General features: G+C 52.3%; 1 protein-coding gene across 1 annotated transcript; it reads right to left on the bottom strand.

The window, feature by feature from the left end:
* Positions 1 to 2,427: 2,427 nt before the first annotated feature.
* LOC141938805 (uncharacterized) lies at positions 2,428 to 3,246 on the bottom strand. Its single transcript, XM_074857804.1, has 2 exons — positions 3,175 to 3,246; positions 2,428 to 3,068 (listed from the first exon to the last, which is right to left on the bottom strand). The coding sequence occupies exons 1-2, from the start codon at positions 3,224 to 3,226 to the stop codon at positions 2,428 to 2,430; spliced, it is 693 nt and encodes a 230-aa protein (XP_074713905.1). The 5' UTR covers positions 3,227 to 3,246.
* Positions 3,247 to 15,121: the final 11,875 nt, after the last annotated feature.

The following is a 15,121-nucleotide window of genomic DNA, read 5'->3' on the forward strand; positions in this document are numbered from 1 at the left end:
GCCAGAATTGGGTCAAAATTGGGAAAAAGGGGCAAATCCTGCCCAGAATTGGGTCAAAACTGGGCAAAAAAGGGCCAAAGCCTGCCCAGAATTGGGTCAAAACTGGGCAAAAAGGGCCAAAGCCTGCCCAGAATTGGGTCAAAACTGGGCAAAAAAGGGCCAAAGCCTGCCCAGAATTGGGCCAAAAGTGGGCAAAAAGGGCCAAAGCCTGCCCAGAATTGGGTCAAAATTGGGAAAAAAAGGTTAAAGCATGCCCAGAATTGGGTCAAAACTGGGCAAAAAAGTTCAAAGCTTGCCCGGAATTGGGTCAAAACTGGGCAAAAAAGGGCAAAGCTTGCCCGGAATTGGGTCAAAACTGGGCAAAAAAGGGCAAAGCGTGTCCAGATTTGGGTCAAAACTGGGAAAAAAAGGGCAAAACATCCACCAAGTGGGGACAAAACTGGGCAGAAGAGCCCGAACATGCCCAGAATGGGGTGAAAACTGGCCTAAACAGGCAAAACCTGCCCAGATTTGGGGCAAAAGTGACCAAATCGGGGAGAACGTCTCTAGATTTGTTGCAAAATGGGCAATAAAGGTGAAACGTGCTCAGATTTGGGGCAAAAAACGGTCCTAAAAGGAAAGGCCCCAGCACTTTTAGCAAAAGTGATATTGAAGGGCCAAAAAAATGTCCTTTTTGAGCAAATGTGGGTGTAAAGGGTGTAAGAGGTCTGTAGCTGGGGAGGGGGGCGGGGAACCGGTATAAAAAGGGTAAAATATCCCCAGATTTGGTGCGGAAGCGGCCGGGAAGGGGAAGTGGGGCCCAGCGGGGGCTGGTCCCCCGGGAAAGGCCCCCCCGGGGGTGGAGCTGAGCCCCCGGCGGCGTTTGTGTGTCACAGATTTCCTGCAGAAACGGGCAGAAAGAGGAAAATCAGCATTTTTGTCACCTCCTGCACCACCGTGATAAGCACCCCAACCACCACCAGTAGCACCCACGGTGACACAGGGTGGGACAAAATCCCCCCGATTCAGCCCAAAATCCACCCCCGGCCCAGCCCCCTCCTCGGCCACAGGCTGAGCTCGTCCCAACCGCACCCAAAATAACCCAAAACCATTCGAAATGGCCCAAACATCCCGATTTGGGGGCAAAAGGGACAAATTGGGGCCAGATTTGGGTTGAGAAGGGCCAAAAGGGCCAAACTGGGACCAGATTTGGGGCCAAGAGGCACCAAAAGGGGCAAAGTATCCCAATTTTTGGGTCAAAACTGTCCAAAAGTTTCCTGGGATTTTTTGGGGCGCAGCGAAGGGATTTGTGGGGGGACCCATGGAAGGGCCACGTGGGCTCGTTGCCAGCATCTGGGTGCCACGTGAAGGTGCTCGGGGGCCGTGCAAGGGTCTGGGCACCTTGAAAGGCTCTTGGGTGCCCTACAAAGACTCTTGGGCACCCTCAAACGCTCTTGGGCACCCTCCAACACTCTTGGGTGCCCTCAAAGACTCTTGGGTGCCCTCAACGCTCTTGGGCACCCTCAAAGACTCTTGGGTGCCCTCAACGCTCTTGGGTGCCCTCCAACGCTCTTGGGTGCCCTCAAAGACTCTTGGGCACCCTCAAAGGCTCTTGGGTGCCCTACAAAGACTCTTGGGTGCCCTCAAATTATCTTGGCCACCCTCAAAGACTCTTGGGCACCCTCAAAGGCTCTTGGGTGCCCTCAAATTATCTTGGCCACCCTCAAAGACTCTTGGGCACCCTCAAAGGCTCTTGGGTGCCCTACAAAGACTCTTGGGCACCCTCAAATGCTCTTGGGTGCCCTACAAAGACTCTTGGGTGCCCACGAATTATCTTGGCCACCCTCAAAGACTCTTGGCCACCCTCAAACACCCTTGGGCACCCTCCAACACTCTTGGGCACCCTCCAACACTCTTGGGCACCCTACAAAGGTCTCATCTTCCATGAAGGGGGGTTTGGGTGCCCTACAAACACTCTTGGGCACCCTCAAACGCTCTTGGGCACCCTCCAACGCTCTTGGGCACCCTCAAAGACTCTTGGGTGCCCTCAATGCTCTTGGGCACCCTCAAAGACTCTTGGGCACCCTACAAACGCTCTTGGGTGCCCTCCAAAGACTCTTGGGCGTCCTCCAACGCTCTTGGGCACCCTCCAACGCTCTTGGGTGCCCTACAAAGACTCTTGGGTGCCCTCAAATTATCTTGGCCACCCTCAAAGACTCTTGGGCACCCTCAAAGGCTCTTGGGTGCCCTCAAACATTCTTGGTCACCCTCAAATGCTCTTGGGCACCCTCCAACGCTCTTGGGCACCCTCAAAGACTCTTGGGTACCCTCAAAGACTCTTGGGTGCCCTCAACGCTCTTGGGCACCCTCAAAGACTCTTGGGCACCCTCAAAGACTCTTGGGTGCCCTCAAATTATCTTGGCCACCCTCAAAGACTCTTGGGCACCCTCAAATGCTCTTGGGCGTCCTCCAACGCTCTTGGGTGTCCTCCAATGCTCTTGGGCACCCTGCAGACGCTTTTGGGTGCCCTCCAAAGACTCTTGGGTGCTTTGTAAGGCCCCGGGCGCTCCTCGAAACGCTCTTCCTCACCACCCAAACCCCGTCATCCGCATCCGCCGCCGCTCGAGCGCGTCCGAGCGCGCCGAGCGAGCCGCCGCGCGCTTCTTCCTTTTCCTCCCCCGGGGGGTTGCGGTGGGTTTTTTTTTTTTTTTTTTGAGGGACTATTTTTAGGTGCGGACGCGGGGTTTTTTGCCACGGGCGCCGCGGTTCGGCGTCGCCGTGAGTAGCTTTGGCGCAGTAGTAGGTGGCCGTGTCGTCGTCCCTGAGGCCGCTCATCTGCAGCGTGACCGTGCTCTGGGCGTTGTCCCTGGAGATGGTGAAGCGGCCTTGGACCGACGGCGCGTAGTCGGTGCTACCACCGGTGTTACTACTCGCGACGTACTCGAGGCCCTTCCCCGGCGCCTCTCGCGCCCATCCCATGCCGAAGCTGCTGAAGGTGAAGCCGGAGCCCTTGCAGACGAGGGTCAGGGACCCCCCGGGGGCCCGGAGGCCTCCTCCGGTCTCCACCAATTCCACGGCCGCCCGCAGCCCTGCGGAAGACAAAAAAAAAAAAAAATAAGTCCCCCCCGAAATATTAATCCGCCTGATTTCGGCGCTTTTTTTTCGCCCCCCCGAATGGCCGCGGTCGGGTCCTACCTGGCAGGGCCGCGAGGAGGAGGAGGAGGGTGGAGGCCAAGTGGGTGCCCATGGTGGAAGGAGACGGGTGGGGATGTGCCCCCATGGCGGGAGCGGAGGGTTTTAAGGCCGTGGAGGCGCCGCTAATTTGCATACGAAGGGGACGCCCCGCCCCCTAATCGCTCGTTTCCCCAAAGCTAACTAAAAATATATATTTTTGTTTTGGCGGGGGGGGGTAAATCTCGGCGCCTCGTTAGGCGGAGGTGGTTGATTGGGCGACCCGGGGGGATTCGTGGCGGCGGCGGGTTTTTTTAATTGGGAGCTCGGTCGTTAATTAAGGGGAATTAATTAATCGCGAGGTCTGCGGGGCGCACAAATGTCTTTGTTGGTTTTTTTTTTTTTGACCAAATTATTTAATTATAAGGTCTGAGGTGGGCGCTTACGGCAGGTTTTACCCCAGATTATTTAATTTTAACCCATAATATTTAATTTTACCCCAGATTATTTAATTTTAACCCGTAATATTTAATTTTACCCCAGATTATTTAATTTTAACCCGTAATATTTAATTTTACCCCAGATTATTTAATTTTAACCCGTAATATTTAATTTTACCCCAGATTATTTAATTTTATCCCCCAATATTTAATTTTACCCCAGATTATTTAATTTTAACCCATAATATTTAATTTTACCCCAGATTATTTAATTTTAACCCGTAATATTTAATTTTACCCCAGATTATTTAATTTTATCCCCCAATATTTAATTTTACCCCAGATTATTTAATTTTAACCCGTAATATTTAATTTTACCCCAGATTATTTAATTTTAACCCGTAATATTTAATTTTACCCCAGATTATTTAATTTTATCCCCCAATATTTAATTTTACCCAGATTATTTAATTTTACTGGAAATTATTTAATTTGATCCCAAATAATTTAATTTTATCGCAAATTATTTAATTTTACTCGAAATTATTTAATTACAAGCTCTGCACTGGGCCCTTATGGCAGATTTTATCCCAAATTATTTAGTTTTATCCCAAATTATTTAATTTTATCCCAAATAATTTAATTTTACCCCAAATTATTTAATTTTACTCGAAATTATTTAATCACAAGCTCTGCACTGGGCCCTTATGGCAGATTTTATCCCAAATTCTTTATTTTTATCCCAAATTATTTAGTTTTATGCCAAATTATTTAGTTTTATCTCAAATTCTTTAATTTTATCCCAAATTATTTAATTTTATCCCAAATTATTTAATTTTATCCCAAATTATTTAGTTTTATCTCAAATTCTTTAATTTTATCCCAAATTATTTAATTTTATCCCAAATTATTTAGTTTTATCTCAAATTCTTTAATTTTATCCCAAATAATTTAATTTTACCCCAAATTATTTAATTTTACTCGAAATTATTTAATCACAAGCTCTGCACTGGGCCCTTATGGCAGGTTTTAACCAAAATTATTTAATTTTATCCCACAATATTTAGTTTTATCCCAAATTATTTAATTTTAGCCCAAATTATTTAATTTTATTCTAAATTATTTAATTTTACTCCGAATTATTTAATTACAAGCCCTGCAGTGCCCCCTGATGTCATTTCTTATCCCAAATTATTTGATTTTATCCCAAATTATTTGATTTTATCCCATAATATTTAATTTTATCCCAAATTATTTAATTTTATCCCAAATATTTAATTTTACTCCAAATTATTTAATTTCAAGCTCTGCACTGGGCCCTTATGTCATGTTTTATCCCAAATTATTTAATTTTATCCCCAAATTACTTAATTTTATCCCTAATTATTTAATTTTACCCCAAATTAGTTAATTTTACTGGAAATTATTTAATTTTATTCCAAATTATTTAATTTTACTCCAAATTATTTAATTTTATTCTAAATTATTTAATTATAAGATCTTCAGTGCACCCTTATGTCATTTTTATCCCAAATTATTTTATTTTATTCCAAATTATTTAATTTTACCCCAGATCATTTAATTTTACTGGAAATTATTTAATTTGATCCCAAATTATTTAATTTTACTCCAAATTATTTAATTTTACCCCAAATTATTTAATTTCAAGCTCTGCACTGGGCCCTTATGTCATTTTTATCCCAAATTATTTAATTTTATCTCAAAATCTTTAATTTTATCCCTAATTATTTTATTTTATCCCAAATTATTTAATTTTACCCAAATTATTTAATTTTATCCCAAATTATTTAATTTTACCCAAATTATTTAATTTTACCCCAAACTATTCAAATTTACCCCAAATTATTTAATTTTATGCCAAATTATTTAACCGCAAATTCTGCAGCGGCACCCTTGTGTCATGTTTTACCCCAAATTATTTAATTTTACCACAAATTATTTAATTTTACCCGAAATTATTTAATTTTACCCCAAATTATTTTTTACCCCAAATTATTTAATTTTACCCCAAATTATTTAATTTTACCCCAAATTATTTCATCCCAAACTCTCCAGCGCCCCCTCCCGGTTTATCCACGCGAATTATTTAATTAATTACAGACTCTTCCCGCCACTAATTAGTTAATTGCCCTCCCCGCGGTGCCCCATTCACTGAAGTCATCGCTGTTGTTTTGGGGTAAAAAACCCGGAAATGAGGGTTTTGGTTGTTCCTTGCTCTTTTCTGCTGTTGTAACCCTTTCCCTCCCTCAGCCTGAGGCACGGATTTGGGGGAAAATGTTGGGATTTTGGGAAAATCGTCACATTTTGGGATGCAGGGCAGGTGTGTCCGGGCTTGGAGCAAGGATTTGGGGGAAGATAATGGGATTTTGGGAAAGATAATGGGATTTGGGGAAATAACGGGATTTGGGGAAAATAATGGGATTTTGGGGAAAACAATGGGATTTTGGGGAAGATAACGGGATTTGGGGGAAAATAATGGGGTTTTGGGAAAGATAACGGGATTTTGGGGAAGATAACGGGATTTGGGGGAAAATAATGGGGTTTTGGGAAAGATAATGGGATTTTGGGGAAAATAATGGGATTTTGGGAAAGATAACGCGATTTTGGGGAAGATAACGGGATTTGCTGGAATATAATGGGATTTGGGGAAGATAACGGGATTTGGGGGAAAATAATGGGATTTTGGGAAAAACAATGGGATTTTGGGGAAGATAACGGGATTTTGTGGAAGATAACGGGATTTTGGGAAAGATAATGCGATTTTGGGGAAGATAACAGGATTTGGGGGAATATAATGGGATTTTGGGAAAGATAACGGGATTTTGGGGAAAATAATGGGATTTTGGGGAAGATAACGGGATTTTGGGGAAAATAATGGGATTTTGGGGAAGATAAGGGGATTTTTTGGAAAATAATGGGATTTTTTGAAAGATAACGGGATTTGGGGGAAGATAATGGGATTTTTGGATTTGGAGCAGGGATGCTGACCCTCGGGGAAAGGATTTGGGGGAAAATACTGGAATTTTAGGAAACTGCTCAGATTTGAGGATTTTGGACAGGGTTGTCTGGCCTCAAAACAAGGATTTTTTGGGGAAAAATGATGGGATTTAGGGAAGATCTTGGGAATTTGGGATGCAGGGAGGGAATGCAGGTGTTTGGGGTGAGGATTTGGGGGAAAATGCTGGGATTTTGGGAAAATCGTCACATTTTGGGACACAGGGCAGTTGTGTCTGGGTTTGGCGTAAGGAATTGGGGGAAAATAATGGGATTTTGGGGAAGATGCTGGGTTTTGGGGGAAGATAATGGGTTTTTGGGAAAGATAATGGGATTTTGGGGAAGATAATGGGATTTTGGGGAAGATAATGGGATTTTGGGGGAAGATAATGGGTTTTTGGGAAAGATAATGGGTTTTTGGGAAAGATAATGGGATTTTGGGGGAAGATAATGGGTTTTTGGGAAAGATAATGGGATTTTTGGGAAGATAATGGGATTTTTGGGGAATAATGGAATTTTCTGATTTAGAGCAGGGATGCTGCCACTCAGGGAAAGGATTTGGGGGAAGATATTGAAATTTTGGGAAAATCTTCACATTTTGGGATGCAGGGCAGTTGTGTCTGGGTTTGGAGGAAGGATTTTGAGGGAAGATAATGGGATTTTGGGGAAGATAAGGGGATTTTTGGCTTTAGAGCAGGGATGCTGCCGCACAGGGAAAGGATTTGGGGGAAGATGCTGGGATTTTGGGAAAATCTTCATATTTTGGGATGCAGGGCTGTTGTATCTGTGTTGGGAATAAGGAATTGGGGGGAAATAATGGGATTTTGGGAATACGTTGGGATTTGGGGAAAATCTTCACATTTTGGGATGCAGGGCAGTTGTGTCTGGGTTTGGAGGAAGGATTTTGGGGGAAGATAATGAGATTTTGGGGAAGATAAGGGGATTTTTGGCTTTAGAGCAGGGATGCTGACACTCAGGGAAAGGATTTCAGGACGACGCTGGGATTTGGGGACACGGGGACGGGCCAAAATTGGGTCGCCTGATCCCAACATCACCCCCCAAATCCGTGCCCGGGGAGGGGGTCAGCGGGGCTGGGTCACACAATCCCAGAATCCTCCAGGTTGGAAAAGCCCTTGAAGATCCTCCAGTGCCACCATGAACCTCACACTGACCCTTCTCTGGGCCCAGCCGGGACCCGGCCCCGATCCTGGAGCCCTGCGTGACCCCGGCCCTGAGCCCAGACCCTCACCCTGAGCCCAGACCCTGTCCCCAGCCCAGACCCACAATGGGCCCAGATTTGCTCCCCGAGGGTGGTGCCAGGGGAACCCCGGGGGGTCGATGCCAAGAACGGGCACCTCAATTCTGTCCTTTCTTCTTCCGCAGGGCTGCGGGCGGCCGTGGAATTGGTGGAGACCGGAGGAGGCCTCCGGGCCCCCGGGGGGTCCCTGACCCTCGTCTGCAAGGGCTCCGGCTTCACCTTCAGCAGCTTCGGCATGAGTTGGGTGCGGCAGGCGCCCGGGAAGGGGCTCGAGTACGTCGCGAGTATTGACGACGATAGTAGTAACACCTACTACGAGCCGTCGGTCCAAGGCCGCTCCACCATCTCCAGGGACAACGCCCAGAGCACGGTCACGCTGCAGATGAGCAGCCTCAGGGACGACGACACGGCCACCTACTACTGCGCCAAGGAAGATGATGATGATGGTGGGTGGTGGTGGCACCGATCCCGGCCCTGAGCCCCAACATCCCTCCGCTTTCTCCCAAAAACTTCCCAAAACAGCTGAACCCATCCCAAAATCTTGCACCGAGTCTTCCCTGTTTGCCCCAACCCTTGACTTTCTGCACCGTGTGTGACCGTTTGCCCCAAACTTCTACTGTTCCACCCATGACCTCAACCATTTGCCCCCGAGTCTCAACCATTTTTGCAGCAAATCTCAACCATTTTCCCCAAAACTCATCTATTTTCACCCCAAGTCTCAACCATTTGCCCCAAACCTCGACCATTTTTGCCCACGTCTTAACTCTTTGCACTGCGTCTTGACTGGTTTTGCCCCAAACTTTGACCGTTTGACCTAAACTTGACCAGTTGTACCAATCTTTGACCATATACAGCAAATCTCAACCATTTTTACCTCAGACCTCGACCATTTTTGCCCCAAGTCCAACAATTTGCCTCAAATCTCGGCTGTTTCTGCCCCAAAGCTTGACTATTTTTGACCCAAACCTTGACTATTTGCACTGAGTCTCAACCATTTCCTCCAAACTTTGATTATTTGCCCCAAACTTTGACAGATTCTACCAAATATGGACCATATGCAGCAGAACTCAACTCTTTTTACCCCTCCACCTTCTCTTCCTCGTCCTCCTCGCACCCTCCCGGGTAGGACCCAGCCCCACCAACACCCTCCCGGGGAGCAGATTTGGGGGTCGATGCCGGAACCGGGCGCCTCAATTTTGGCATTTTTTTTGTCTTCCGCAGGGCTGCGGGCGGCCGTGGAATTGGTGGGGACCGGAGGAGGCCTCCGAGCCCCCGGGGGGTCCCTGACCCTCGTCTGCAAGGGCTCCGGCTTCACCTTCAGCAGCTTCGGCATGAGTTGGGTGCGACAGGCGCCCGGGAAGGGGCTCGAGTACGTCGCGAGTATTGACGACGATAGTAGTAACACCTACTACGAGCCGTCGGTCCAAGGCCGCTCCACCATCTCCAGGGACAACGCCCAGAGCACGGTCACGCTGCAGATGAGCAGCCTCAGGGACGACGACACGGCCACCTACTACTGCGCCAGAGAAGATGGTGCTGGTAATGGCTCCCACCCCGGCCCTGAGCCCCAACGTCCCTCCGCCGTGTCCCCAAACCCTCCCAAAACCGCTGAACCCATCCCAGAATCTCGCCCCGAGTCTTCACCGTTTGCCCCAACCCTTGACTTTCTGCACCGTGAGTGACAGTTTGCCCCAAACTTCAAGTGTTGGCCCAAAACTTCAACCATTTGCCAACAAGTCTCGTCAATTTTTGCAACAAATCTCAACCATTTTCCCCAAAACTCGTCTATTTTTACAGACTCACAGAATCATCTCGGTTGGAAAAGACCTTGAAGATCACCGAGTCCAACCATTCTGTAGATACTTGGGGCAAAGATTTTGGGGCAGAAGTTGGGAGGCAGAAGTTGGGACTTTGGGATGCAGGGTTGGGACACTGATGCTCGGGGTGAGGATTTGGGGGGAGATGCCGGGATTTGGGGGTGCAGGGTGGGGATTTCTGGGCTCTGGGCAGGGCCCTGGGACTGGTGCGAGGGTTTGGGGAAGGGTCCAGGCGCCTGTTGGAGCCAGAACATTGCGGAGCTGCTGGGGGTGAAGTCAGAGCCCTGGCAGAGGATGAGCAGGGCAGGATTGGGGCCAAAAGCCCAGGATTTGGGCTCGAGGAAGGGTTTTGTGCTTGGTGCAGGGGTCCAGGCTTGAGACAAGGTCTGGTTTTTGCTCAGGGATTTGGGGACAATGTTGGGATCTGGGGACACGGGGCCGGGCTCGGTGCCACCTCTACCAGTATAACCTTTGGCGCAGTAGTAGGTGGCCGTGTCCGTCGTCCCTGAGGCTGCTCATCTTGCAGCGTGACCGTGCTCTGGGCGTTGTCCCTGGAGATGGTGGAGCGGCCTTTGAAGGCCGGAGCATACCAGGCGCCAGCAGCGTAGTTAATATACGCGATAAACTCGAGCCCCTTCCCGGGCGCCTGTCGCACCCAGTTCATGTAGGCGTTGCTGAAATCGAAGCCGGAGCCCTTGCAGACGAGGGTCAGGGACACCCCGGGGACCCGGAGGCCTCCTCCGGTCTCCACCAATTCCACGGCCGCCCGCAGCCCTGCGGAAGACAAAAAGGCCAAAATTGAGGCGCCCGGTCCCGGCATCACCCCCAAAATCCGTGCCCAGGGAGGGGTTCTTTGGGGCTGGGTCAGAGAATCCCAGAATCCTCTCGGTTGGAAAAGCCCTTGAAGATCCTCCAGTGCAACCATGAACCTCACACTGACCCTTCTCTGGGCCCAGCCAGGACCCGGCCCCGATCCTGGAGCACTGCGTGACCCCGGCCCTGAGCCCAGACCCTCACCCTGAGCCCAGACCCTGTCCCCAGCCCAGACCCCCAATGGGCCCAGATTTGCTCCCCGAGGCTGGTGCCAGGGGAACCCCGGGGGGTCGATGCCAAGAACGGGCACCTCAATTCTGTCCTTTCTTCTTCCGCAGGGCTGCGGAGCGGCCGTGGAATTGGTGGAGACCGGAGGAGGCCTCCGTGCCCCCGGGGGGTCCCTGACCCTCGTCTGCAAGGCCTCCGGCTTCACCTTCAGCAGCACCTACATGCAGTGGGTGCGACAGGCGCCTGGGAAGGGGCTCGAGTGGGTCGCGGGTATTACCAGTGGTGGTAGCACGTACTACGCGCCGTCGGTCAAAGGCCGCTTCACCATCTCCAGGGACAACGCCCAGAGCACGGTCACGCTGCAGATGAGCAGCCTCAGGGACGACGACACGGCCACCTACTACTGCGCCAAACGTGCTTATAGTGGTGGTGGTGGCACCGAGCCCCAACACCCCTGCGCCGTGTCCCCACGTCCCAGCCCCTTCATGAGTCTCCCTCCCTGTTCCTGGACCCCTGCACCCACCCTGGGCCGTTGCCCCCAGCCTTCACCCTGATCCCACCCCCAGCCCTCACCCTCAGCCTCCCCGCTTGCCCCCAGCCCAGACTAATTGCCCCAAAGCCGGACCCTTGGCAGCCACCCAACCCCTGCCTGGAGCCCAAATCCTCGGCTCTAGACCCGGCTGGATGCGGCCCCACAGCCCCGTCCTCTGTCCCCCCCCCAACCCCCGGGGAGTTCTGTCCCCAATCCAGCCCCTTCCCGGGTACCCCCAGGACGTGCCGGAGCTGCTGGGGGTGACGCTGGTGCCCTGACAGATTAGACAGAGGGCAGGGATTGGGGCCAAAAGCCCAGGATTTGGGGGTGAGGAAGGGTTCTGTGCTTGGTGCAGGGGTCCAGGCTTGAGACAAGTTCTGGGTTTTGTGCAGGGATTTGGGGAGGATTTCGGGACACATCAGAGGCGTGTTGGTCCTTGGTGGCACCATAAGCAGCACCAGCACCTTTGGTGCAGTAGTAGGTGGCCGTGTCGTCGTCCCTGAGGCTGCTCATCTGCAGCGTGACCGTGCTCTGGGCGTTGTCCCTGGAGATGGTGAAGCGACATTGGACCGACGGTGCGTACCAGGTGCTACTACCATCCTTGTTAATATATGCGATGAACTCGAGCCCCTTCCCGGGCGCCTGTCGCACCCAGTACATGCTGAAGCTGCTGAAGGTGAAGCCGGAGCCCTTGCAGACGAGGGTCAGGGACCCCCCGGGGGCCCGGAGGCCTCCTCCGGTCTCCACCAATTCCACGGCCGCCCGCAGCCCTGCGGAAGAAGAAAATCCCAAAATTGAGGTGCCCAGTCCCAGCATCCACCCCCAGGGGATCCCCCAGCACCTTCTCCTCCTCCTCTTCCTCGCACCCTCCCATGCAGGATCCAGCCCCACCAACCCCCTCCCTAGGCCTGGATTTGGGGGTACAATGCCGAGATCAGGCGCCTCAATTTTTTATTTTTTATATTTCTGGCTCAGGGTCTGGGCTTGGAACAAATGTTGGGCTGGGCTCTAAGATCGGGGCACGGTCCCGGCTGGGTCCAGACCCCCGGGGGGTCCCTTCACCTCCTCCCTTCCCGACCCCCCGTCACTGGTGTGCGGGGAACGCCGGGGTCTGTCTGCGGAGCTGCCGCCAGCAACTGGGTGAAGCCCGTGAAGGACAGAACGGGGTCGGAGCGACAGCGAAGGCTCCGCAGAGACCTGCAGGTGTGCGGGGACAGGAACTGAAAGAGCAACGCGGGAGGGAAGATAAAATGGGTCTGAAATGCGAAAAGCTGCTAAAAACTGCGGGGCTGAGGCGATCGGGGGGTCCCTGACCCTCGTCTGCAAGGGCTCCGGCTTCACCTTCAGCAGCTTCTACATGCAGTGGGTGCGACAGGCGCCCGGGAAGGGGCTCGAGTGGGTCGCGAGTATTAACAGCGGTGGTGGTAGCACCTGGTACGCGTCATCGGTCCAAGGCCGCTTCATCATCTCCAGGGACAACGCCCAGAGCACGGTCACGCTGCAGATGAGCAGCCTCAGGGACGACGACACGGCCACCTACTACTGCGCCAGAGATGGTGCTGGTGCTGCTTATGGTGCCACCAAGCCCCAACACCCCTGTGATGTGTCCCCAAATCTCAACATTGTCCCCAAATCCCTGCACAAAACCCAGGCCTTGTCTCAAGCCTGGACCCCTGCACCAAGCACAAAACCCTTCCTCGAGCCCAAATCCTGGGCTTTCAGCCCCAATCCCTGCCCTGCTCATCCTCTGCCAGGGCTCTGACTTCACGAAGGGTCAGAAGGATGATCCGGGAAATTCCAGGCCTGTCAGCTTGAGAAGCTGATGGAGCAGCTCCTCCTGAGCACCATCACACACCACGTGTGGGACAACCAGATTGTCAGGCCCAGTCAGCGGGTTTAGGAAAGGCAGGTCTGGTGGGGAGCGGCTGAGGGACCTGGGGGGGTTGAGTCTGGAGAAGAGGAGGCTGAGGGGAGACCTCCTGGCCCTCTGCAACTCCCTGAGAGGAGGGTGCAGAGAGGGGGGAGGAGTCTCTTGAGCCAAGGACCCAGCGGCAGGCCAAGAGGGAATGGCCTCAAGCTGCGCCAGGGCAGGGTCAGACTGGCTCTTCGGAAGGATTTCTTTGCAGAAGGGGCTGTTGGGCGTTGGAATGGGCTGCCCAGGGCAGGGGGGGAGTCCCCATCCCTGGAGGGGTTGAAGAGTCGGGTTGAGCCAGCGCTGAGGGATCTGGTGGAGTTGGGAACGGTCAGTGCTGGGTTAACGGTTGGACTGGAGGAGCTTCAAGATCCCTTCCAACCGAGATGATTCTGGGATTCTGTGACAAGGCCTGGGTTTGGTGCAGGGATTTAGGTTCGATGCAGGGATTTGGGGACACATCAGAGGGGTGTTGGGGCTCGGTGGCACCATAAGCACCACCATCAGCACTTTTGGCGCAGTAGTAGGTGGCGTGTCGTCGTCCCTGAGGCTGCTCATCTGCAGCGTGACCGTGCTCTGGGCGTTGTCCCTGGAGATGGTGAAGCGGCCTTTGACTGACGGCGTGTACCAGGTGGTACCACCATCGCTGTTAATAAGCGCAACAAACTCGAGCCCCTTCCCGGGCGCCTGTCGCATCCATCCCATGCCGTTGCTGCTGAAGGTGAAGCCGGAGCCCTTGCAGACGAGGGTCAGGGACCCCCCGGGGGCCCGGAGGCCTCCTCCGGTCTCCACCAATTCCACGGCCGCCCGCAGCCCTGCGGGAGAAGAAAAGACAGAATTGAGTCGCCTGGTCCCGGCATCGACCCCCCAGGGTTCACCTGGCACCAGCCTCAGGGAGCAAATCTGGGCCCGTTGGGGGTCTGGACTCAGGGCAGGGTCCGGGCTCAGGGTGAGGGTCTGGGCTGGCACCAAATGTCGCGAAGGGCTCCAGGATCAGGGCAGGGTCCCGGCTGGATCCAGACCACCGGGGGGTCCCTGACCCTCGTCTGCAAGGGCTCCGGCTTCACCTTCAGCAGCTTCGACATGTTCTGGGTGCGACAGGCGCCTGGGAAGGGCCTTGAGTGGCTCGCAGGTATTTACAGCGATGGTAGTGGCACCTACTACGCGCCGTCGGTCAAAGGCCGCTCCACCATCTCCAGGGACAACGCCCAGAGCACGGTCACGCTGCAGATGAGCAGCCTCAGGGACGACGACACGGCCACCTACTACTGCGCCAAAAATGCTGGTAGTGGTTATGGTGGCCCCGAGCCCCAACACCCCTGTGCTGTGTCCCCAAATCTCAGCATTGTCCCCAAATCCCTGCACAAAACCCAGGCCTTCTCTCAAGCCTGGACCCCTGCACCAAGCACAAAACCCTTCCTCGAGCCCAAATCCTGGGCTTTTGGCCCCAATCCTGCCCTGCACACCCTCTGCCAGGGCTCTGACTTCACCCCCAGCAGCTCCGCAATGTTCTGGCTCCAACAGGCGCCTGGACCCTTCCCCAAACCCTCGCACCAGTCCCAGGGCCCTGCCCAGAGCCCGGAAATCCCCACCCTGCACCCCCAAATCCCGGCATCTCCCCCCAAATCCTCACCCCGGGCATCAGTGTCCCAACCCTGCATCCCAAACTCCCAACTTCTGCCCCAAATTCTCAGGATCTGCCCCAAAATCTTCACCCCAGCACCTGCATCTGTGCCCTACACCCCCAAATCCCAACATTTTCCCCAAAATCCTTGTTTGAGCCCAGACAACCCTGACCTACATCCCCAAATCTCAGCATTTTCCTAAAATCCCAGCATCTTCCCCCAAATCCTTCCTTGAGCATCAGCATCGGCTCCCGGCATCCCAAATCCTGAGAATTTTCCCAATATCCCGGAATCTTGCCCGTAACCGCGCAGCCAGCCCAGCCCCCTGCAG

Source organism: Strix uralensis, unplaced genomic scaffold (genome assembly GCF_047716275.1).
Source record: "Strix uralensis isolate ZFMK-TIS-50842 unplaced genomic scaffold, bStrUra1 scaffold_320, whole genome shotgun sequence".
Taxonomy (NCBI): domain Eukaryota; kingdom Metazoa; phylum Chordata; class Aves; order Strigiformes; family Strigidae; genus Strix; species Strix uralensis.